A 26,573-nucleotide genomic window follows, 5' to 3' on the forward strand; every position below is an offset into this window, starting at 1 on the left:
TAGGTGGGGAGCAAGTAAAATGGGTGTTTTTGTGTAACTCCACCTAGACTAGAGACTTAGTTTTTTTTGAGCTGCTAGCTATTTGTGGGTTGGGGTTCAATTTCTTGATGTATAGATCTGTGTGTAGAAAAAGGACTATTTTTCTATTATAGTCTGAGGTATCCATGACAACAGAAGCTCTTCCCTTGTCAGTTTTGGTAATGGCAAGGTGGTCGTTGCCAGGGCTGCATTTACCATATTAGCCACATGAGGTGCAAGATGGGGGCCTCACTCTCTATGGTGGCCACATTTTAAAACCTTACTCCTCACAAAGAACAATAAAAAAAAAACAGCATAGTTATAGTTGCAAAATAAAATACTTATTTTTAAATATTAAATTCATAATATAAAAACTAGAGGCTGCTAAAAAATTTGTGAGGCGTCCCGCTTCCATTTGAAATACATTGTTCTTTCCATAGAATATAAAACTAACAGGAACCCTGTAGTCCATAAAATTCATGTATGTAAGCGTACCATTTCTTTGCTGGATGTATATACACGTCCAGCAAAACCTGGATAATATTCTGTCCACCTGCTGAAAGAACATGGATAAGAAGTGTAGTTTGACCGTCATGTCCATTAGAAGGTGCGATAATCCTTCACGCTGAAAAGAACACTTAACTAGATTACTCTGCGTACATAGTAGCTACGTTCTGTGGCCTACAGCAAGAAACGCAGTTGCTTGCCACTTGCTCAGTAACTGGAATCTAAGTAATATCAGACTAAATACTTATGAATTATATTCATTTTGCTGCTTGTTTTTATCGTATAATTATAGTTTTTAATGCCAGGGTAAAATAAGAAATCCTTTCATACTTTCTTCACTTCATATTGTATCACTTTGAAAGATCAATGTCACTATCGATTTTTTTGCTAATTATTTTAATCGCCAATATATTTTAAAATTCTCCAAGAACTTGACTGAAGATAATTATTTTTGTCAAACAATTATTTTATAAATTCATGAAAATCCAAATCTAAAAATGAATACAGCCTCCATCTGTTCCAAATTAAGTTTCCTATTTTATTCATAATCTTAGGTTAGTTATCATACGTAAATCTTGAATCATATCATGTAATGCATAATTTTTATAACGTAATCTGTAGGTTTTTGCATTTCAACTTTCTTGGTTTCCCCCCTAATCACTCACTACAAATCAAAATAAATGGCAGTTATGAAGTCAACTGTTATGTACATATTTTCGGCTAATTTCGATATTATGTGGCAGTTTTGAAGTAGCGATATTTTCCCTACAGTTTATCTTTTGAAACATGTGTAGGTGCATGCATCAAAATGAAATTTTATTTCCAAAATTTTCATAACAGAATTAATTCGCCTTTAATGGCTACCCCCCCAAAAAAAATTATCCCCCCCACACACAAATACTGCTAGATAACGTGCGCACTTTCTTTTTTGTTTGAATTCGTTATTTTTCCAAAGTAATTGTACTGTTGCAGTTTTAAGCAAAAGACAAAGCCGTAGAATCTCTGATAAAATACCATTGGATATAAATTAAAAAGACTCACAATTGGGAACCCCGAATAATGCAGTTTAACACCATTTGTTGTTCATAAAAAAAATAAAAAAATCGTTCCTAAAATTGAAATGTGCGACCCATATAATCTTATTTTGCAAGGAAAGGAAGCAAAATGTCATATTTATTTCAATAAATGTTATTTAAAAAATGTTAAATAACATTAAATAAATGTTAAATAAATGTTATTTAAATATTTGACATAATATTTCCAATGCAAACAAACATTTTGAATATTTATTTTCGCACATGTGAAATTCGTTTTTATTTGGGAAGAGACACAATAAGTAAATTGTGCAGCAAAAAAAGGGTCAATCCAAGAAATACAGTGCACATAACTACAATAATCCATTAATGGCAGGGGGGGGGAGGGAATGCATTTTAACAGATAGAATGCTGATGAAGTTTCATCAGCATTCTATTGATCCCTTCCAACTACTAACCGCGCTCAAAATTAGTTAACTTTTTGCGAGCCATTAGTAGCAGAGACTCTACCAATCGACCAACCTTTGCACACATTACACCGATTTTTTACTTAGGTCACGTCCCATAAGAATGTTGTAAAAAATAATCTTCTTTGTCTCTGTTTGTTTTGTATTAGATATTTTTGTAAATAGCCCTTTGGAAATTAACTGTATATACTTCTTTAATAAGAATATGTTAGAGTGTTAAAAACAAAGGCAATGTTTTTCGCAAGAGCTGTATGTAATAGATCTACATGGTGGCATTAGAAAGGTTATTTATTAAATTTTGTGTGTATGAGAAAGGCTTACAAGTTCTGCACCTCCGAAGTCAGTCAGAAAGGTTCAAACAACTTTCCGATGGTCGGCACCTTCTAATCAAAAGAAGGCACAGAAGAGAACAAAGAGCAGCCGAACTTGAAACTTAAGATGAAAGAATCATGCCGAATTCTTCGGGGTTTACAAACTTCATGCGAGTTCTCAGAGAAGGCATAATAAAAGGGGACAGAGCCAAGCATATAGGACTTCCCAGATCCAGAAGTCGCTAGAGAGAGAGAGAGAGAGAGAGAGAGAGAGAGAGAGAGAGGGGTGGGGGGCTTCCTGTTTCCAGACATTGCCAGAGAGGAGTTTCCAGGTTCCAGTGTTAAGAGAAGGCTTCGAGTTACCGAAAGGGGTTGTTCCAGTTCCAATCGCCGGAGAAAAGCTTCCAGGCCAGAGAGGAATCCCGGTTGACAGTTGGCGGCAGAAAAAGAAGGCAGTTGTCCAGGCATTTTTGGTGAGCCCAAGCAGAGTAGAAAAGGCGAGACAAATAACCCGAAGCACCTTCGCTCGGAAGTTTTTCTTTTCGCACTGGGAGAATAACTTTTTGGCGGAGTTGTATATGAGTGCCGCAGGGTGCAGTTCACAATCTGCTATTTTCCCAATGAGATATTTCTGAAACCAGATTTCCTGAAGGAAGCTCAAGATCTGGGATGAGAAAATTGCCTTAGAACTTTTTGTGCAAGACCTCTGACTGAACGTGCGATACAGAGCTTTTGTAAGTTATATACCTTTGTACAATTCCTCTTATAATGTGTTTTAGTTGGACAATTAAGATTTTAGATTAACAGTAACAAGAAGTGTCATTAATAGAATCTATTGGCATTTTTGAAGTTGACATACAGTTTGTAACTTAATAGAGAGTTAGCTAACCTCTTTGCAAGTATACTAGAAGTTTAATAAGTGGAAATTGTAAACAGAGTAAATAAGTTTTCGAGTTAAAGAAAGTTTTTGTGATCATTTTGAAACACGTTCCAGAGACAACAGAGGTTTTTTTGTGTGCTGCTGCTATTTGTATTAATTAGTTGGGTAAGAGCAGTTTCTATATCACATAAATAGAGTATTTGAATTTCAAGTTTATTATTATTTATAAATTAAATTGATTTTTCACTTTATTTTTTTGTGCATCAAGAGTAGTCATTTTAGGGTAAAATGTCGAGTAAAAAAGTGGATGTTAACTTCCATAGATGTCCTCTCATCCCTTCCCAAATCTGCTGGTAATCCTTTATGACCCTTTTAGAAATTTGTAAGTATCACTCATAATACCCTCTTACTCCACAAATTTTTTAAAACTGTTCTTGTAATACCACTGAAGATGGTCTTGAAACTTAAGATGAAATTTCCAGATCTTAAGATGTTATTTCCAGACCGAAATATTTGTTAATTAAATATCTTTCTTGTGTTTCTCGTAGACAGGCTTATACGTTGGTTATGCATTATTAAAACACTTAAGGAATTGAACAACGTAGTTAAGGATATAAATTAAATTAAACTTTAATAAATATTTTCCGATATTTCGACAACATCACGTTGCCATCTTCTAAAGGAACTTACAAAAAAAAGTTACGTGCACGTAGGCACTACAACACAGAAACTGGGAATGAAGAGATGAAGCTATTGTTCTCCTAATAGTCCTGATGGTGCCCTCTAGCGGGCTAAGTAGGTGTTCTTGGCCGTTGGGCTGAAGGTCTGCTGATGTAGGCCTCCCAAATTTGGGGCAGTCGCATACAACCAAATTTGTTGAGGTTTGGAGAATTTCTTAGGGCTGAGGCTGATTCCATAAAGAGTCTTTCAAATTTGTATTTGCTACGGTGTATCACTGTAGCTTTCTTCCACCGTATTCTGTGGCGTGTATCCAGAGCATGGACCGCAAGCCCCGAATGACTGTATTTGAGAAAATGGATGTAGTCCTTGTGTTCTGAAATTCTGATATTCGCTGTCCTGCCTGTTTGGCCAAAGTAAGACAGTTTACAACTGCAAGGGACCTGGTATACACCAGGTAGGTCTAGGGGAAGTGTTTGGTCTTTAGTGGAGCGGATAAGGGATGCCAATTTTCTGTAAGGTTTGTAACAGGAGGTCAGGTCATGTTTTTTTAAGATTTTGGTAATCTTTTCCGAGGTGCCTCGGACGTAGGGAATGGTGATGGATTTAGAGTAATCCTTGTTGTGGAGGGGATCTGTGGTTTGTAGGTTCTAATATTTTTTGGATTTTTTTGGGGGGGGGGGGTAGCCATTGGCTGAGAAAGTGTTGAGGATGTGATTTAGTTCAGGGTTTAGGGCCAAGTCGTTTGAACAGATTAGTTTAGCCCTGTTGTATAGTGTTTTCACTACTCCATATTGTTGTGGGGGGGGGGGGGGGATTGTTGGTGAATGTATCTGCCTGTATGGGTGGGTTTTCTGTAAACTGAGAAAACCAAGGTTCCGTTAGGCTGGCGGGTGACTAGTGTGTCTAGGAAAGGGAGGCTGTTGTTTTCCTCTTTTTCCAGAGTGAATTTGATTCTGGGGTGTTGGTTGTTTAAGTGTCTTAAGAAGGAGAGAAGTGTTTCAGAGCCATGTGGCCAAATAGCGAACACATCATCAACGTAGCGAAGCCATATGGTTGGTTTTTGTGGGGCAGAGGCTAAGGCTTTTTCTTCAAAGGTCTCCATAAAGAAATTGGCCAAGGGTGGGGAGAGTGGTGAACCCATGGCTGTCCCCTCTATTTGTTTGTAGAATTTTCCCTGCTAAACGAAATAGCCTGAGTTCATTGTGAACTGAAATAAGGCTGAGATATCGGGAGAAAATTTAGCTTGGATTAGCTCTAAAGTTTCCTTGAGTGGGACATTTATGAATATGGAGGAGACGTCAAAGCTGACCATTATGTCAGTATGTTGGAGTGTAAGGTTTTCTATGCTGGCTTTGAAATGGGCTGAGTTTTTTTTTATGTGTGATGGTGTGTTGCCAGTATAGTGTGTGAGCTCTTTGGCCAAATGTTTAGCTAATTTGTATGTGGGGGAATCAATGCCATCCACTATGGGACGTAATGGCACATTTTCTTTGTGTATTTTTGGGAGTCCGTAAATACGGGGGGGGGGGGTATAGAGTTAAGCGGATTTAATCTGTTGGTAACTTCTATAGGCCAAGAAGCGACTCTCTTAAGGAGCCTGTGAAGTTTTCTAATTTGAGAGTTGGTGGGATTGTAATTGATAGGGAGGTAAGTGGCCTGATCTAATAGAAGAGCATTCAGCTTACCTGTGTAGTCCTTTTGGTTAAGTACTACAGTTGCATTTCCCTTATCCGCTTTGGTGATAACTAATTCTTTATTATTCTTCATTTCCTGTAGAGCTTTATATTCCTTGTTGGATATGTTGGTTTTTGGTGGTCTTGCTTTGGAAAGAACACAGGCTACATCCAGTCTTACACTGTTGGCGACTTGATGTAAAAGGTGGCGGATTCCACGTTCGATCTGGATCATAATATCCTCACTAGGTATTTTATTGGGAGCAATGGCGAAGTTGTGTCCATGTGACAGCGCGTTGAGTGCTTCAGGCTTCAGGGTGACTGAAGAAAGGTTGATTACCGTGTTGGTAACAGGTTTTGGAAAGACGGTAGAGTTCTTTTTTAATTTTTCGAAATTTTTCATCTGTCGGCCTCGTATTTTTTTAAATTCTTTTTCGGCATCGGTACATGAGAAGTCATGTAAAATCGACCAAAGTTCGTGGTTTAAAGTGCACGAAAGCTCATCTTCGACGGCACGAATAGCTTCGTTAATGTCCGCTAAGAGCGACCGCGTGGCGGTGATTTGTTCATGTAGCAATGCGTAGCTAGCGCAGTTATATATTTGGAGAGTTTTTTATGACACAAATCGGTGCTTGAATTTTACACAGTTCGGGATTACTTTATTATCCCGGCAGCATTTCAGGAACGCTAGACGATTTAATTGTCTAGACAGCTTCAATTTCAATTTACCGTATTGGCGGGCCTTCCGTGCGATTGTATCTCCGTGGATGATGTTGATTCTCCTAGACAGGCTTATACGTTGGTTATGCATTATTAAAACACTTAAGGAATTGAACAACGTAGTTAAGGATATAAATTAAATTAAACTTTAATAAATATTTTCCGATATTTCGACAACGTCACGTTGCCATCTTCTAAAGGAACTTACAAAAAAAGTTACGTGCATGTAGGCACTACAACACAGAAACTGGGAATGAAGAGATGAAGCTATTGTTCTCCTAACAGTCCTGATGGTGCCCTCTAGCGGGCTAAGTAGGTGTTCTTGGCCATTGGGCTGAAGGTCTGCTGAGGTAGGCCTCCCAAATTTTGGGCAGTCGCATACAACCAAATTTGTTGAGGTTTGGAGAATTTCTTAGGGCTGAGGCTGATTCCATAAAGAGTCTTTCAAATTTGTATTTGCTATGGTGTGTCACTGTAGCTTTCTTGCACCGTATTCTGTGGCATGTATCCAGTGCATGGTCTGCAAGCCCTAAATGACTGTATTTGTGTTTACGTGCATTTACGCTTTCTTGTGTTTACGTGCATTTATCATTTATTTATCATTATGACTTCCTTATCCTTACATGTTAAGGTTCATTTCAGCATGTATCCTCTGAGTTGTACAGGAAACTCTCGTTATACACAAGGGGGGGGGGGGGGGTTCCATTCTCAAGGATTGTAGTGAATATCAAAAATACATAAAATGAGAGGCTTATAATGTTATTTTTATATTATATATACTTTTTATATTCCCTCTTTTTTTATATATATATAGTATATTAACTATTTAGTCTACCGGCTGTGCCTTTGTTAATAATTATACTATATACTTATGAGGTGATTTATTATATAAATCTCTTTTATTAACAATTATTTTTATTTTGACTCCGAGTGTCCCTATATGTTATTGTATTGCACAAAAGTTCACTCTAATTGGTGCAATGACTTTAACTATCTCTTTCAGAATCCAACTAATTATTGACTCAAAACCAAGTACAAAATAAACACATTTAATAAAACTAAAATAATATATATACACTTCTAGCAATAATACATAACTATAACTACAGATTATATGGATCCAAGGCCTTATTTAAAAATATAAACTTACTCTTAAGACTAAACACTTTTTCTTTCACAATCACAAAAAAATGTTCACAGTCTTTTTCTCTTTCTGTTAAGGCTCTTTTCCAGAAGTTATACAGCTCTGTACTTCATTTTCAGGATCCTTTTCATCAATCAATGTAACACACATAAAAGTCTTCTTGACTAAATCTTGTTTCCTTTTAGTAGCAATACTCATCAGATCAGGCATCCTTAATACCTATAAATCTTCTTAATCAATATATTTTCTAAACATTCACTTTCAGGCATCCTTAATACTTATAGAACTTCCTTATCAATATTTTCTCTAAGAAAAACATTCACTTTAGAATGTAAGCAACAAGTTCTTTTTTCATTCACAATGACAGTCTTAACTTTTTCTCAAGCAAATATGGTTGCATTAATTTGCCAAAAATTTGGGAGACTTTTCTTAAGAGCAATTCCCACATAGCTATAATAATTTTTACAACATTAGAGCATGCCACAAAAAGAACTTACAGTTTCAAGATTTCCTTTTATTCATTACTTATTCCTCCTTGAAACCTATTATTTCCACTATTCCTTTTTCGGAATACACTATAAAATTTCTTCTGACTGCCACACACAAAAAAAAAATCAAGTTCCTTCAAACTTGAATATTTACCGGTCAGTATTCTAAAAACTTCCGAACGCTCTCTTGTTTACAACCGTTACTTGGATACGCAACGCTTTCCTTGTCAGCTGTCAATCACACATCAAATCCTCTCCGGGAGCATGCGCACTCCACAAAAGTCAAACTACGCACTGCAACAAAATGGCTGACTCGCTGTATCCATCAGCGCTAAGAGAAAGTCTTTCACAAAACACAAAATTCAACATTTTTAAACCACAACAAACTTTCTTATAAGTAACACAAATATTCAGTTTAGTAAGTACATCAATTTTTTTACTTCTTTACATGTTACTTCTAATATAACATTTTCATAACGAGCACATCACAAGTGCAGACACTGCATGTATGAAAACAAAACTAACAAGCATAATTAATACATAAAAATATTCAGAATTTTTTAATATGATTATTTTTACAATAATATGGGATAATATAAGTTCTATTCATGACTTATTTTTAATGGTTAACAACACCAAATGAACTATTTTATAAAAAAAGATGTTTTATTAATTTGCTTATATTTCGATGAATTTCAAATCGGCATCATCAGAACACAACACAGCATGTATACACGAGAGTGAGAATGAAACAATTGTAACATATACAATTGTAATGGACAAAAGATCTAAAGTCCTATGGCATGCTCTAATGTTGTAAAAATTATTATAGCTATGTGGGAATTGCTCTTAAGAAAAGTCTCCCAAATTTTTGGCAAATTAATGCAACCATATTTGCTTGAGAATTCTTCATAGCCATGGCTGACTCAAAAAATAATCTTTTGGATCTGTAATGACTTCTGAATAGCAGATTAGTTTTTATCTAATTCTGAGTGTCCAAAGCATGGTCTGGCAGTCTTGACTTACCATAATAATAATAGTAAATGATATGTTCTTCTAGGCAGATGTTAACAGATCTTCCTATCTGTTTTACATGAAATATGAACACTAAAATTACAGAGGAATGTCCTCTATAATTTTCAGAGAAAAGAAAAGAGGTTAAGAAAAACTGGGTAGAGAAACTATTAGATGAATATGCTGGGTATGAGTCAAATAGGGATTGTCAGGATCAAATTTTCACTCCAAGACAGAGAAATGAAAAATTCTGGGAATATAAATATGGAGTAATTTATATTACTCCATATTAGAGATGTTAGCGAGCATAGCAAGTTATCATTACTATTAATTGCCTCTACGTTTTAACTAAAGCTGGAATTATTATGCATATTACTGCAACTTAAAAAAATCAAAGCTGGAGTTGAATAAATCTTGTAATAAATAAATGTTGTAATTCCATAAATATGATGATTTTTGCTATAATTTTTATTAGCATAAATTCAAATTTTTATTTTTAGTGAGAATATCTGAACTTTACAGTTAATTAAGTTCCAATTTTTACCTTGATTAGCAAGCTTAATTTGACTGCATTTAAATTCTTTTTTTTTTTTTAAAAAAAAAAACTTTTATCCTTGTACTATATTATTACCATACCTTTTAATATTTTTTCGGTATTCAGAATTTTTGTAGCAACTATGATGCTTGTCAACAAAGCTTGTCAAACAAAATCAACGTTCTCAAAATCAATAATCAACACTACAATTAAAATCTTTCACAGAAAAATTTTAACTACATCTTTCTTTAAATTAATTATGATTCAATTATATGGAATATTTGAAAGTATATATTTGAAATAATATATATATTTAGAATTACATTAAAAGATTTTAAATTATTTAGAAAATTTAATATGAAATATAAAGTATCGTAGAAGTTGCATAATTATTTATAATCCATCGATATAAGTTATTCATTTATTTATATAAAATGACTTACAAGGTTGCTAAGACTTTTTTAATATTACTATTTATCGTATACATGTGAAATTCGTTTATATTTTTGGGAAGAGACACAATAAATAAATTGTGCACCAAAAAGGTTCAAATATCATAGAACAGTAAGGGAAATTCCAAAAACGGTAATTAAACTGATAGTTTAATTACCATTATTTGGCTAGTACTTGTAAAGCAGTATACTGTATACAAGTGTATATACCTAATTATATGGTTAAAGTAGTTGTCGCAGTCGGTAAGAATACATTATTCAATTAATTATTATTCTTATTTTCTGTTACTCATTTATTTTAACAAAACCAAGATACTACTGTTTCTATTTTTGTATTTTTTAAGCTTTTAACGTAGTTGTTTATTTTGGATTTAATAAATATTTATTTCCCTTTTGAAAGATTAATACACATGATGCCAAGAAAATTTGAATCCGGAGCTAGTAAAAGAAAACGACTTAGAGAAAATGAAAAACAGCTAAATAGTCAAAAGGGGTAATTTTGTTTTTCTTGCGTTCTGAAAATGAAGAATTTAGTAGAACTGAAGTTGTACTTCACAGTTCTCTGAATGAAAACGAAACATTGGTAACATTATGAGGAGGAGATGAAAGTGAAAATGAAGAACATCAAAATGATGTGGAAAACATAGAAAGAGAGAAAGAAGTAAATGAAACAAATCAAGAGGATTCTGAAGGAAATTCTCAATCGGAGTCTGTACTTACCAGCAAACAAGCTATCTCTTATCCTACCGATATAGCAGTGTGGCCACTTACTATTAATGAACAGTTTATCGAGCATATTTTAATAAATATGCCCCAGAATGTTGGTAAAATGAAAAATTTAAATAAAAAATACACAGAACGCAATAGAAAATATGTCAGAAATGTAAATATATCACATTTTTACTGTAAAAAGGCGAATGGAACAAAGGAGAAACAAGAGCGCTAATTTTTTCAAAAACCAGCAAAGCAATTTACTGCTTTGTTTGTAAATTGTTTTCTAAGTCAAATAATAGCTTAATGAAGGGTTTTAATGACTGGGGAAATATAACATGAACCTTATGTGATCATGAGCATTCTACTGAGCATATACAAGCGATGTGCACATATCAGAAAAGAAAATTAAGTTCTGTAAATAGTCAATTGATTCTGAATTGATTAAACAAATACAATCTGAAGAAAATTATTGCAGAGAGAGATTTTAAAAAGAATAATAGCTACCATTAAGTTACTGAGTAAACTAGGGCTAGCATTTAGAGGAAATACAAATGATATTTTTTCTTGTATTTAAATTAAGGGGATATTAAATCCCACATTGTTTTAAAACCGAATAAGAAACTCAAAGATTGGAATCAGAGAGTTTCTTGCCGAATATAGTAAACTATAAAGTATCGGCAACCACTAGCGTGAGCTAATGCAAGTGACCCTAGTACGTAGTACAATACCGGACAACTCGTAACAAAGGTGGTGAAGTTCTGATCGCTATTCTTAGGTATTTCCCATAATGTAAAAACACATTTCCTAGGAAATGTATGCTGTTATTACATTATGGTGGAAGGTCACTACCCAGACCGGTTTCAGCCTTTTTTGAGGCTTCATCAGTGAGTAGCTAGACCAATTAATACCAAAGTGTATAGCGAAAAGAACTTATATACTCTGCTATACGAGTTTCCAAACAGGTGAAACCATTAAGTTACTTAAATATAAAGAGCTAATAAGCTTCATTTCGGCGATATAATACCTAAGAATAGCAATCAGAACTTCACCACCTTTGATATGAGTTGTCCGGTATTGTACTACGTATTAGGGTCACTTGTATTAGCTCACGCTAGTGGTCGCCGATACTTTATAGTTTACTATATTCGGCAAGAAACTCTCTGATTCCAATCTTTGAGTTTCTTATTCGGTTTTAAAACAATGTGGGATTTAATATCCCCTTAATTTAAATAATGTTTAAGTATCTTATCTATTTATCTTATATCATGTTTAAGTATCTTATCTATTTTACACTAAATGATTATATATATATTCAAGATTATTGTAATGTAACTTTTCATGTCTGAGCCATATGCTAAATAAATAAATAATATAGCAATAAAAGTTTTTTTTTCTATTATATTTGTATTTTAATTGTTTCATTTATCCTTGTGTCTACATATAATCTGCTCTCTCCTAGATCATAAGAGCATGAATTATTCTTATGTAATTCAAACATGTTTATTTTGAAAGTAGACTGGCTTATTTGTTCTGGAATACATATGCCTTTAAGTAATTAGTATCAAATTTTTTTCATTGAATATTTGCTAATGCCATATAAAATATGTTCACAGAATGTTTATTAAAAAAAAAAGTATTAAACTTAATCAAACCTTTCTCTATAATGATTACAACAGTCCCCCTCATCGATAAATTAATAAACGGCTCACAATGACATTTACAGGACAGGATTTTAATTCCTTTTGTCCCAAACATTTCTTTAAAGATAACCTATATGCTGTACTCTAGGATTATATGCCAGGTTTTGTCCATTAAGCAAATCAGCTTCTTTTCTATACTCCTCTCAGGACATGCTTAATCTAATATCTCAAGTATGTGCTATGCAGTTCTTATATGTATGGCATCTTATACTTTTGTCATATTGGGAAATAAGCAAATAAACTTAGTTGGGTAACCAACCAAAGCTATGAAGATAGTGTATTATATAGGTGAACCATGTGTGTATTCTTTCTTTTTTTTTTTTTTTTAGAATATGAAACACCTGAGCTTCCAGGCAATGAAAACCCTGGCAATCTCTAAGAACAGCTAACTCACTTATCTTCAGGGCAAAAGGTTTATAAAGGTTTCTTGCATCTTAGATGAGATAGGAATCAGGTCTTTCCAAATGAAGGACAAATGTTGTGACATCCTCAAGATGTCACTACTAAAGTGACCTAGAAAAGTACAGAAATCTCTTGATTAAAGCATCTCCGATTAGTGTGTTTTCAATTAGTGCATCATTATTGTCTGTACCCAGATTCAATTAATGCACCTCTAAAATTCGATTAGTGCACCTATATACATCTTAAAAATAAATGTTACAGATTTAAAAATTTTCTCTCTATACATTTTTTATGGATAACTATTTTTAAAAAATCACTCATCAGGATGAAATAATTTAGTTACCGATTTAAAACATTTTACAAAGTTATTTTTTAATGACATGCAGCACTACACTTATATTCCAAATTTACCGTCAAAATTTATGTTGCATGCTAATTACATAGCATTTTGCTGATCATATCATGTGCCTCTTTTGCAATTGTTTTCCTTACTTTTTTATTTTAAAGTATTTTCCCAACCTTTAATCATGAGTAAAAGAATTAGTGATCAAAAAAGTGGAAGTGTGAAAAAGATTCGAAAAGTAATTTTATTGGAAGAAAAACTTGAAATAATAAAGAAAAATGAACAAGGCGAGTCAAGGGAAAAGATAGGACAAGAACATAAAATGGGTTAATCAATTACAACAGCAATTTTAATCAAAGCTGCTGAATACAAAGAGAAAGGTAAGGCTGCTTCAAGTTCATCATGCATGCAGACCAATCGAAAACAAAGTATTATAACGATTGAATTAGAGAGACTTCTTTCTACATGAATTGAAGATTGTAACCAAAAATGGATCCTGCTAAGCACACCTTATAAAATCAAAAGGATTAAGTATCTTTGCAACCTTGAAAGAAAGGGTTATCAATAATGGGAAAAAAAGAATTCCAGCTAGTGCTGGGTGGTTTGAGTGTTTCAAAAAGAGAAATAGCCTTCATAATGTTAGAATTACAGGCAAAGCTGCAAGTGCACATAAGTAGGTGGCTGCAAATTATCCAGAGATTTTGAAAAAAATTGTGGAAGAAAGGGGGCTATTGTGACCAACAAATAATTGATGTCACTGAAACCGGCCTTTTTTGGAAGCTAATACCTTTCAAGACTTTTCTGGCCAAATCAGAGCAATCTAACCTTAGTTATAAAGTCACAAGGGCTAGAATGATTCTTCTCTTAGGTGGCAATGTCGAAGGTGATCTAAAGTTAAAACTCATGATAGTTTATACGGCAGAAAATCCTAGGGTTCTCAAAAGCATTAATCAATGGGCATGAACTGGGTTTTGATGAGATTAACAATGATAACGTCCAAGAGTTAATTAAATCTCATCTGAGGAACTGAGTAATTTTGACCTGCTAAATTTAGATGAACAGCAGGAAGATCCCGAAGAATATGAAGAAAATTTAACTACTGATAGTCAACCAAAAGAGATTTCACAGAAACAATTTGAAAATATTTTTTGTACAATCAAAGTTTTTAAGCAGCAATGCTTAGATGCTGACCCTGGTGAAGAGAGAAGTAGTAAAATTTGCAGAAGAATAGAAGAGGCAATAGGACCATATTGTCAGTTGTATGAAAAAAAGAAACAAAATGCCTGCCAAACTACGTTAGCTCAATTCTTTGGCAAGAAGTAGAATAATAAATTTATATTCTGAATATGTTTTATTGTTTTATATTGGGTTTTATCCTTTATCCAAGTGTTAGCAAACAAAGTTTGTGCCTGAAGTACTTTCAGGACTGGGATAACTCTTGGTAAAGGTGGTATAAGTTTTCATCACTTGCTTTAGTATCTCCCATAATGCAAAGCATCTCCTTGCAGACATATATAATGCTAAGCATTAAGGGAAGGGCTCCAGACTGGTTTCGACCTTTATTGAGGTCTCATCAGTGGGAGCCAGACCCAGAGGTGGTGATACTAAGGTGGAAGTAATGGAGAAGTCATATTTACTTATAAGTAAAAATATGACTTCTCCATTACTTCCACCTTAGTATCACCACCTCTGGGTCTGGCTCCCACTGATGAGACCTCAATAAAGGTCGAAACCAGTCTGGAGCCCTTCCCTTAATGCTTAGCATTATATATGTCTGCAAGGAGATGCTTTGCATTATGGGAGATACTAAAGCAAGTGATGAAAACTTATACCACCTTTACCAAGAGTTATCCCAGTCCTGAAAGTACTTCAGGCACAAACTTTGTTTGCTAACACTTGGATAAAGGATAAAACCTAATATATAATTAGTAGCATAGGCAAGTGAAAAAACTTCCATAAATGTTTTATTGTCTTTCAGCTTCATGGTTTTCTTTTAACTAGGCCCTGAGACATATCCTACTTCTTTTATAAAAATATTAAGGGTCAAAATAGAAATTTGAGGAACAAATTATACTTTTTTCCCCATAGGTTGTTATTTTTGATTAGTGCAATTTTGATTAACTAATATATTAAAGAATGCATTAAAGCATTAATCGAGGGATTGCTGTATTAGGACTATATTTACTCTCAATAATCAGAAAGTCCAGCACTGCACTGCATGCAGTTTAATCTATTTACAGGTAGGCCAACTAAACTAGAAAAGTAAAATTAAATTTACAATTAAAAAAGTAATTGCAATTTAATAAGTGTAACAAAAATGCTTTCCATAATTGGGGAATCCTTAAACTGAAAAAAAAAAAGCCTTCTGTGAAGGCAATTTTTAGCAGAAAAACTGTACAAAAAACTATGTGAAGAACCTCTCTATAAAGTGACCTAAAACAAATAACTGTCTAAGGATTCCCCAATTATGGAAAGCATTTTTGTTACACTTATAAAATTGCTATTACTTTTTTTAACTGTAAATTTAATTTTACTTTTTCTAGCTTGAGCTATTTGACTAATAGTAGATCAGATCAAGCTCTTTTGCAATTTCATGCATAGTATCACAACATTGTCATACCACATTAATTTACTTCCATTCTAAGCTTGTAAACCTTCTTTCCTAATACAGTATAAGAGTTATGTGACCAAAAATAAATACCTCTGATTATAATTCTGGAATTTATGTATAAATTTGTATTATTGCAATCCAAACAACATGCTACAGTAGGAAAGTATTTTCAGATGATTACAGCTGTGAGGCTGAATATGAGATCATTTCTGTTGAAATGAAGTCATGATTTATAACCAGAATGAATAAGAAAAATACACAACTGAATGTTGTAAAATGTTTGTTTAAAATAATTTAACATGCAGCTTTAATAATTGAGAAGTATTATAGTGAAGACATCCCAAGCATTTTTTTCCCTTAGGGAAAAATAAGAGATTGGCACATAGACAGATTCGATAGATTCAAGTAGAACCTTAGGAAAATAAAATCTTTATGGTACTGGATTTCTTTTTTAAATTAATTTCTAAATTTTTTTTTTTTTTAAATGACATAACAGGAATAAATATAGCTTGTATGTGTAATTAAAAAAAAATTAAATAAAGAACAGATCAGTGCTAAATACAAGATGCTAGCATGCTATACTATTATTTATATGCTACCAAGGTAAATTGCAATGTTTATAACAAAAAAATAAAAATAAAATCCAACCTGCAGTTTTGGTTCCAATAATAAATGAGCATTCCAATCTAATGTATCTGTGCTTTTCTCTGATGCAATACCTATAATAAAACAAATTCTTTTTTTCAGTAATTGCAGAGCACTTTTACTGCAAGTACAAGGATAATGATTAACAAAAACAGGGGAAAAATAATAATAATAAAAGCACGCACGCACACACACACAGTAACTGAACCATCTACATTTAATTATTACAGAAAAAAAAATACAATTCTAAATTTTTGGGGCTATCCATGTGCTACAGAGCACTGCCTCGCTGTAGGACTTTTGGAGTCCCCGAGCACATACCTATGAAGCCGGGCATTACAGAAAGTGTATGTATGCTTATTCTTCTCTGCACAACCACAAATTATCATACTGTCACAGTGCTTCACAACACAAGGTTTTTTCAACTTTCTCAAATGTAGCATCACCAATAACTAGCACAAATAAATAATACTTAATTACATTGATCAAATCAAAAATTTTTTTTAAAATAATTTACACTAATTTAGATGATTCTGATTAATTCTTAAGTGCTGAATATAAAAAATTCCATTTTGTAACATATACACATACACAACTTTCAGAATACTGTATAATGAATTAGTGATCAATAAAAAAAACTAATTTAGCATGGTTCGAAGAAAGCTGATCATGTCTTACATCAAACAATACTAACAGTCCATTTAAATTATCAGTTGCTTGGTCATCATTGAATATCTTATTTCTTTACCTTATTATTATCAGGCCTCCAGGGAGCCAAAGACTCAATGGTCATACATAACATTCAGACTGAGGGAATATAAAGAAAAGGTGATCATCATATTCATGAGCAGTATAAAGTGCAAACAAAAAGGGTGAGTTTTATGGTAAGAAAGGTAAAATCAGATCAAGAGAGAAAAAAAAAAAATTCTCTCAGCTAAGCAGGCTGAAGTTAATCCAAAAGAGTTTTTTGTTATATAGCAATAAAAGGAAAAATTGACTATGGTAGGATGACTAATCGATGCTGATATTAGAAAGATGACAGAAACAAAAGAAATAGTTGAATTGCTGAGTGATCACTTTGCAAATGTGTATCATCCAGGTGGAGATTTTGCAGTTGCTGGTGTGAAGTCTGATGTCAGAATTGAGGTAGATGAACTGGAGGTGCTCAGCATATTTAAAAAGATCAACGTGAATACAGCAGTGGGCATGGACTGAATGGAATGTTAGCCTGTGTGATATATGAATGTGCCATGAATTGGCACATTCAAAAATGCCTTTGATTTAATTGTTCAACCTAAACCTCAGCTTTAGCAAGGTTCCAAGTTCCATTGCAAATTTGCTACTTCTGTCTTGGAGCCACCTTTATGCAAAGTTCCATTGCATAAAGGTGGCTCCAAGACAGAAGTAGCAAATTACAGACCAATTAATATCTCAGGCATGATGGTTAAAGTATTGGAAAAGTTGGTTAAAGGTAAAATCCAACAGTGGGTGGATCACAATATCATACCCTATAGTGAGCAGCACAGTCTTGGTAATTTATTCACATTTTATAATAAAGTTACAGTGGAATTGGATAAAGGAAATGGCTACACAATAATATTGCTGGACTTTGCAAAGGTATTTCACAGAATACCACATGGAAAACTATTACAAAAGTTGGAGCAAATGGGAATGGATACAAAGCTAGTAGCATGGATGGGGAAGGGGGAGCTGATAGACAGACGCCAAACAACGGAATATGTTGGAGTGCTGGAATCTAGGAGAATGAGGCTGACTAGTGGAGTACCTCAGGGTTCTGTACTAGGGCTACTCTCTTTAATTTGTATATTAATGATATAGGGAAAGATTTTTGTGTGTGTGTGTGTGTAGGGGGGGGGGATATTCAGTTATTTGCTGATGATGCAAAAGTGAGAAGGACAATAGTTGATAAAGGTGTTATCCTCTGAGATGATTTATAAAAAATATATACATTAAAATATATACCAAATATATAAAATTAATAAAAATAGAAAAAAATTATCCTTAGCACATCCATGGTAGAAAATGTACAGGTTTGCTAACAACCCTTCGTTGGTAAGAGCAACATTAAAAAAATAAATAAATAAAATAAAATAAATAAATAAATAAATTTGGGCATTGTAGAGAAAGGATAATAACTGTCAATTTAATGTTGCAAAATTATGCTTTGGGAAAAGATTACATACTGTGTGTCACATTGACGGTACTATATTGCAGGTAATTGATGAAGCTAGGGACTTGGGGATAATGATGAACAGAAAGTGAAATTCAGACAGCATATTGCAAAAGTTGGAAAAATAGCTAAAAGTTACAGCACATAGATTTAAATGTAGGGTTAGTCAAATGGATTCAGGATTGGCTGACTGATAGGTAGAGTTGTGTATGGTGGGACAATATCAAGGAAGCAGAAGGTTACAAGTGGGGTTCCACAGGGCTCAGCACTGGGACCTGTATTGTTCAACCTTTATATCAATGATATTGTCAATGGTTTGCAAGGGGACATTCAGTTGTTTGCAGATGATGTGAGGCTGGGAAGGGTTATCAGTAATAGTGCAGATGTGGCAGCCCTGCAAGAGGATTGAATAAACTAGACAGATAGGCAAATGAATGGGGGAGGGGGTGTCGGTTCAATGCAGCAAAATGTAACGTCTTGAAGTTTGGGATCCATCGATGAGAGGATGCATACTCGATTGGAGGAGCTGTACTGGAGGAGGTAGGGGAGACAAGAGATCTGGGGGTGATGATTAATAGAAAACTGAAATTCAGGGAGCATATTTGCAAATGTGGTGAGGGTAACTCAGAGGATTGCTGCACTACTGAGAAGGATGCTGACCTGCAGAGATAAAAGAGTTATCATTCCATTGTATAAGACCCTGATCAGACCACACTTAGACTATTGTTCTCAGATTTGGTCCCCAGGATTTGAAGGGGATAAATTGACTGTGAAAAGGATACAGAGGCGGATAACAAAGATGGTTTCAGGACTGTACAATATGAGTTATGAGGATCGACTGAGGGAATGTGGACTGCAGAGTTTGGAGGATAGAAGAAGGAGAGGTGATATGATCGAGACTTTTAAACTGTTGAGAGGCAGTTACAGAGTAGACATTGGAGAGTTCTTTCACTTGGTGGAACGGCATATCACACTTACTACAGTTATGAAAGGAGGCTGTGTGCTAGAGGGTGAGGAGTGGTTTCTTTGCATGGAGGGTGGTTGAACCTTGGAATGCATTGCCTGAGAGAGAGTGGTTGGAGCAGGAACAGTCAATGGGTTCAAGGAGTGGTATGATAAACTTTGTGTTTCCTAAAATCGACCTCTCACAATGAGTCTTTTGACTCCATGGAGGCCTGGATAATAATAATAATAATAATAATAATAATTACATGGATGCTGAGAAACACAAACCTGTTACCAAGCTGGTAGCAGGTTTGTGGAATGCCCCCTATGGAGATAGGTTGAAGGTGTGTGTGTGTGTACTGCAAAGTATAGGTGATAGGTGGAAAGGAGAAGGACATGATAGAAACTTATATAAGTTACTAAAGGGATTCTATAATATCAACACACAGGAAATTTTTCAATACATGACGAATACAGAGAGAACTAAAGGTTACCTGTGGAAGTTGTGTAAGAGTGTGGTTAATAAGGATAGGCAGAATAGATTTTTTACTTGGAGGGTTATGAGTGCCTCGACGGTGAATGAGTTTAAGGAGAGGTACGTACTGTGTGTCTCCTGCGATGAATCTTCTGACTAAATGGAGATACCTGTATAATAAATAAGTATAACTCATTTATACTAGATGCACTCACTGCTTAAAGGCAAACTGCTGCACTCACTGCTCTATAAGAGAAAAATCTGGTTCTCTCACCATTTCTTAAACTGAACACAAACTTACTTTCCATGGATCCCCACAATGTCATCTCCCCATCATCCACACATAACAAAAAAATAACATCAACCAATAACCTATAATACCCTTTCAGAAGGGTACTTTTACTGTTTATCAGTCTGAAGCCACTTTTACTGTCAATCTGTCCTCATAATCTACATTCTGTAATCCTGATATCACTTTTGTAAATCTTTGCAGACTTTCCATAGCTTCTTTATCCACTCCAAACCCAGGAAACCAAACCTGTGCTCAGTAGTCCAGGTATGTATTGCAGCCTTTTAAAAAGGAAAATGACTTCCCCATCCTTGTATGTCACTGTTTGTTTCAATATTGCAATTATCCTCTGACTTGCATTTGTGTAGTTTTTGCCATGTGACCTTTGAACTTCAAATTCTTATTCATCATAAATTCCAGATACCTGGAATTTATGATGAATAAGGTTTCTCCAAGTGCATAGTCCCACCAATAGAATATGCCTTTGCACATCTCATCATGCCCAAGTGCATAACTACACTTACTAACACTGAATTGATAGCCATTATCATTTGACCATACTTCCAGCCTATTCATATCCTTCTGTCAGTGCTGTATATCAGTAACATCCCTGATTGTCCTTTTTTCATCATCAGCAAACAAAGGTACATCTTAATATCATCAATATATATTGAATGAACAACAATGGTCCCACGAGTGATCTACAAGGAACTCAACTGGTCAACTTAAATCTCACAGATTCACACCCACATATTCCACTTTCTGATAACTGTCTGTCAGCCATCCACATATCAAATCACTAGTTTATATTCCACTCCTAAATCCTCCAATTTATTCAACTGCTTTTCATGTGGTGTTCTCTCAAATGCCTTAGCAAAGTCCAACAATATCTTACTTTATCCAACTTAGCCTTGATATCCTATAAAACAGATTACTCACGCTACCGTCTGTAGTAAATTCATGTTGCTCCTTACAAAGTATAGCTTGTCTGTCAACCCATTTCTGTATGCCAGTTCTTACCAACTTTTCTAAAATCTTTACAGCCACTCCAGAGATACTGATAGGTCAATAGTTAAACACATTAGTCTTTGAACTACTCCTGTGCAATGAGATTAACATACATTCTTTCCATTTCTGTGGGATTTTTCCTGGGCTGAGAATCAAATTATATACATATGTCAAGGGCTTAGCCCCCAATTCAGCTGGACATTCCTTCAGAATATATGTTGATATCCCATATCTCTGTTGTTGAATTCTTATCCATGTTATGCAACAGCTTTAGAACACCTTCTCATGCACCTCTATCTCTTCATCCAAGTGGCACTATGTTCCTTGAGTTCCTTTTTTCATATGCTGCCTGAGAAAGTTGTCTTGCATCAGCCTTGACAAATTCTCCTTCATTCTTATGAGCTGTCTCTGTTATCCAATCAATGTTTTGATAATTTAAGTCACCCAAAATGATTACTCATTTAGTAGCCATCAGGATAATTTTACAGTGTATTTTTTCATTCCCAGAAAATGAATTGCCAGGTCTGTAGCAATTATACCCACCATATGTTTGATCGCAGCCTCTACTTCATACCAGTCTCAAACTCACTGCTAAATGGGACATTACTGCTGGTATTATTTTCACGAGTTTCTACCCTATCTGGACTCAAATCATCTAATATAATTAGTTTCTACTTTTCCTATCTCTTCTGTCCTTAAAAATACCTTTTACACTTGATTCTAGTCTACTACATTTGACTGTGAAAGCCAGGTTTCGCTAATGCCAACAATCTTAAACCACAACCTATTCATCAAAGCAAAACTCAACTGTTTTTGTTACTGATGATCCTGGCTTTGCATATAGAGATAACAAGTTACAAACTGGCTTTTTTGTACATTTACAATTGCAATAGGTTTGGCCCAGTTGAGCAGCTTTCTCTTTTCTGTTCCCAGACACATTCAAAAAGTTCAAACCCAACACATACAGGTACACCCCTTCACCAGATTCATAACCATACTGACATTCATATCATTATCACATTTGCATACCTTAGCTGAATTACATGCACATTATCAGCATTCCTCCAATGATCTAGTTTCTCTGACTCACTGCATTAGGTTTCACCCCTGTAAATAATTTCTCCAGGCTCCTCAAAGCCAAATCCATTCAAGTGCAGGCCATCACTCTTATACAGATCATCTCTACTATCAAACTCCACACATCCAAAAACTCACACCAATTTTTTCTACACAGCCTGAACATTGAATCATAGCCGTCTTCTTCCTTCAGTACTATCATATCTCAGTAATAATCTAAAAATTTTCACTCTTTCTCTCAACTTTCTATCTTCTTTCAGGAACTTTTTTTTTCATATCTTTTCTCATACTATATTTATCACTACTTAAATCATTTGCACCTGCAAGCACTCCCATCTTTTTATTCCCCTTTTCTTTTCTGTTTGTCTATTGCATTTGTCATATTCTTTATTTCCACTCTTGGAAAACCTGAAATAATAACTTTGTCATCAAGCCCAAATTGGGTTAGAGAATCACAATAACATATTACCGATTTTTTTTTTTTTTTACAATCTAATTGACTTATCTTACTATTCTTGTTATTCATTGATAACTAATCAACTTCAGTGCTTTCCAGCCTTGTATTGCTTCTCCTTATTTTTCTTACCCTATTTGAGTTTTGGTAAATGTATCTTGACATTTTTTAACTCTCTGGTTGATTATCTAATAATTCCTTATGTCAATTTTTCTTCATTTAGATCAGTGGTTCTTAACCTGAGCAGTAGCATCCCCTAGGGGTGCTGCGAACACTAAGGGGGACAGTAAGTGTTAGGGGGCGGTAAGCATTATATACTACTAATATAATAAAAGCAAAAAATTCTGTATTTAATTTAGCACCCCTATTTATATTGTATGTTTGGCAACACTGTTCAGAATATTATGTCTGGTAATACTGTTCAAATTTATACACTACTTATTTTTGAATTTTTACAGTGAAAGTTAAGTAATTGGGCTACTTTTTTGGTCTGAATTTTCTACATTGAAAATAATTACTTTGGGCTATTTTTAGCAGAATCTACTACTTTTATAAGCTTTATCTGCTACTTTTCCTAATGTCTATCTGACAACCCTAGTTTCCGTTTACATCCGTGGTATCGTGTGGAGCACTTCATTGATATCGTGTAGTACTGTACCCCATTAAAATGAGTGAAAAAGGAAAGTGTCATCAATATTCAAGTGAATATTTAAAATATGGAGTTATTCCATCTATAAATAATGAGCGATTACCAATGTGCTTAATATGTGAAAAAACTTTCTCAAACAAAGGAATGAAGCCTTCAAGAATGATTGAGCATTTAAGAACAAAGCATTCAAATAAAGCAAAAAAAGATGCAGAGTACTTTCATGAATTAAAGACTAAATTTAAAAATCATCCTGGACTTAAAGGGTTGGTTGCAAAACAAAGTAACCAACAAGAAAAGGGATTTACAAACTTTCAAAATTAATTGCCAAATGTGAAAAGCCATACTATTGGTGAAACTCTCATCTTATGCTATAAATGAAGTTTTAGATACAATGATTGACCCAAGTAAAAGTAATATGACATTGTCAATTCCTATCAGCAATAGTTCAGTATCAACAAGAATTAACAAAATGGCAAAGGACATTGAAAAAAAAACTTTGATGATTTAAAAACCATAGCATTTTCTTTGTAACTTGATGAGACAACTTTATGTGAAAACAAAGCTTTGTTAATGTTCCTATGTGCATTATATAAATACTAATGAAGAAATTATTGAAGAGTTTCTATTTGCTGAACAACTGAAAATTGACACAAAAGGTTCTACAATTTTTAAGGTTGTTAAAGACTTCTTTTAATGCTAAAAACATCATCATCATCAAATTCCTGCCATGTACCCATGTACCCATAACTCATACTTTGGGTCTGACATTACGATGTTCTTAACTAGTTGATAGATTGCAAGTTGATTTCTAATTCAAATATAGAGAAAATTTATATCTAAAGACTGCGCCACTCTATATCTGAATTAGTTCAAGAATTGAAGAAAAACCAACTCTCAACTACCTTTCCTTTATATGTTGTTATTATATATACTGGCCGAGTATATTTAACTTATTTATCACTCCCACTTTGGTTTTATGAATGGTGCAGTAAAAGAGATTCAGGCAAAATACAACTTTAGATTAACAAAAACAAACATTTAATTTTATAATCACAAATTATACACTTAAGATCAAAATACTAAATAAGTTATTATAAACACTTCAGCCTTTCTGATAATACTGTCATACAAATTCAGATAATGGTAAATCTGTTATCTCTCATACAGTCTTCTCACAGTTCTTTAAGTTCCAAATACGACAAAAATTGCAGTAACACTTCCTCACAAACAAACATTTTTAAATTTACACTTCAGCTAATTTTCACCAATAGTTACTGTTAGTATAGGGAAATTCTAGGATGAAACTCTCACACTTCTCTGTATAGGAATATTAACGGTTGGAATAATTTTACCGATAATCTTTTTTCTTCATCTACTTATACGTAAACACTTTTTATAACTGCAAACACTTAAACGGTATACGGGACTCATTAAAATAATTCTTCTAAGCAATAACTGAATTAATCGTCGGTCACTATACACATAAACAAACGTTCTTGCATGAAATACTACTGATCTCTTATGAATTAAGGCAATACACAATAATTCCTTAACTTGGGTTTTTCATATGCACAGCTGTTCATTCTTCCTGCATTCATTTAATTCTTTAGGCAATATATTTCTAAGCACAGCTAATGGTAACCTCAACTTTACAGCCTCTACTATTCCCTAATAACTCTGTGCTTTGCTTCAAGGTTCTGTATGTCCTTGAAAGGTCGGCCCTGAAATTGAATATTAACTCAAGTATTGCTGGTCTATTTAGTAGTCACTCAGCTGTCTTCCGTAGCTATAATTGTTATTCTACAATTTATTAGCTAACTGCCTCTCGACTAGTAGACTTTAATAGCTGCTTGAGTAATTTGCCGACTCGCTATTATCACAGTGTAATTCCCTAATGCCGAATGCTCCGATTCCAACCTAATGCCAATCCTCTCTTTCCTCTCTCTCCTTAATTTAATATAATTTCAGCGTTCATCGCTTTTTATATCCATTCTTCCTGCCTAAATTGTTCTCGTGATTTCTTTAACTAAAACTCTTTTCAATAAGCTTTCTCCCCACATGGTGTTCCAAAAACGTGCTCGCTTACTTACATGTGTCTCCATGACAACAAAACAAAACATAATAAAATTGAACTATTACATAACGTTAAATTTCTACAAATAGGAATAAATAGAGAATATTTACATTTCAATTAATGCGCAGTTAAATTATCAAATATAAATTCTATATTAACATAGAAATAAGCTAAATAGCTTGATAATATTTTAACACAGAGTTTTTCTACTATTAATACATATTTTTGATTAAATAATTAAATATTAGATAAAATTAAAGGTAGTTATATGAATATTAAATTATAAACAAGTGATTTACATTAAATAATATTTACAAATGTAGCCTTTGCCATGGTGGATTATGTTGGATTCTGAGGAGAGTATTAATAATTTAAATTTCTCTTTATTCAGAATCCAACACCCTCAAAGGGTGTACAAGATATGATAGTACTACATGAAAAAAATTACATCATTACTAACTTCCTATCTACAATTTTCCTACAAATCAGTCTGTTACTTGTCAAGACTCCAACATTATCAGATCTTATATTTCTATCGTCTAAGGCACTTTGTACCGTATCAATCCACCTATATCTTGGTCTTCCTCTTGGTCATTTTGCTGCCAACCTGGCAGAGAACACTTGTTTTGCTAATGTTTCTTCGCCCATTCTGTTTAAGTGACTATACCACCTGAGATTAGCTCTGCTAACGTATTCCTGGATGCTGACAATGTCAAGTTCTTTCCTAATATCCTCGTTTTTAATATGATATTGCCATTGATGCCATCTGTTCACACCTATAATCTTTCTCAGGACTCTCATATCTGCCGTCTCTAGTCTTTGGTCAAGTGTTTTACTTCTGACCCAGCTCTCAGATCCATAAGTTAAAACTGGTTTGAATATTGTCTTGTATACAGCTAATTTGGTATTCCGACTAATTTCTCTCTTATTCCATACGAATTTATTCAGTTGACTTCCCACCATACCAGCTTTGCTGATTCTGTTGTCTATTTCCATATTTAATTTACCATCGTGCCTAAGTAGCTGAAATGTTTTACTTGTTCCACAGGTTCTCCATTCACAACACAGTTGA

The 26,573-nt window shown here is 34.1% G+C and overlaps 1 protein-coding gene across 3 annotated transcripts in view; it reads right to left on the reverse strand.

Annotated features, from left to right (window-relative positions):
• LOC150099411 (mitogen-activated protein kinase kinase kinase 7-like) overlaps window positions 1-26,573 on the reverse strand; it is a 415,932-nt gene that overhangs the window by 65,253 nt on the left and 324,106 nt on the right. For all 3 annotated transcript variants that reach the window (XM_090403539.1, XM_090403540.1, XM_090403541.1), the window contains one exon: window positions 16,343-16,413. In XM_090403539.1, coding sequence (XP_090259665.1) covers window positions 16,343-16,413 — 71 coding nt within the window. The remainder of the gene's footprint in view (window positions 1-16,342; window positions 16,414-26,573) is intronic.

The sequence above is a fragment of the Typopeltis vanoorti genome, chromosome 14 (genome assembly GCF_054136105.1).
Source record: "Typopeltis vanoorti isolate ZY-2024b chromosome 14, IOZ_Tvanoo_1.0, whole genome shotgun sequence".
Taxonomy (NCBI): Eukaryota; Metazoa; Arthropoda; class Arachnida; order Uropygi; family Thelyphonidae; genus Typopeltis; species Typopeltis vanoorti.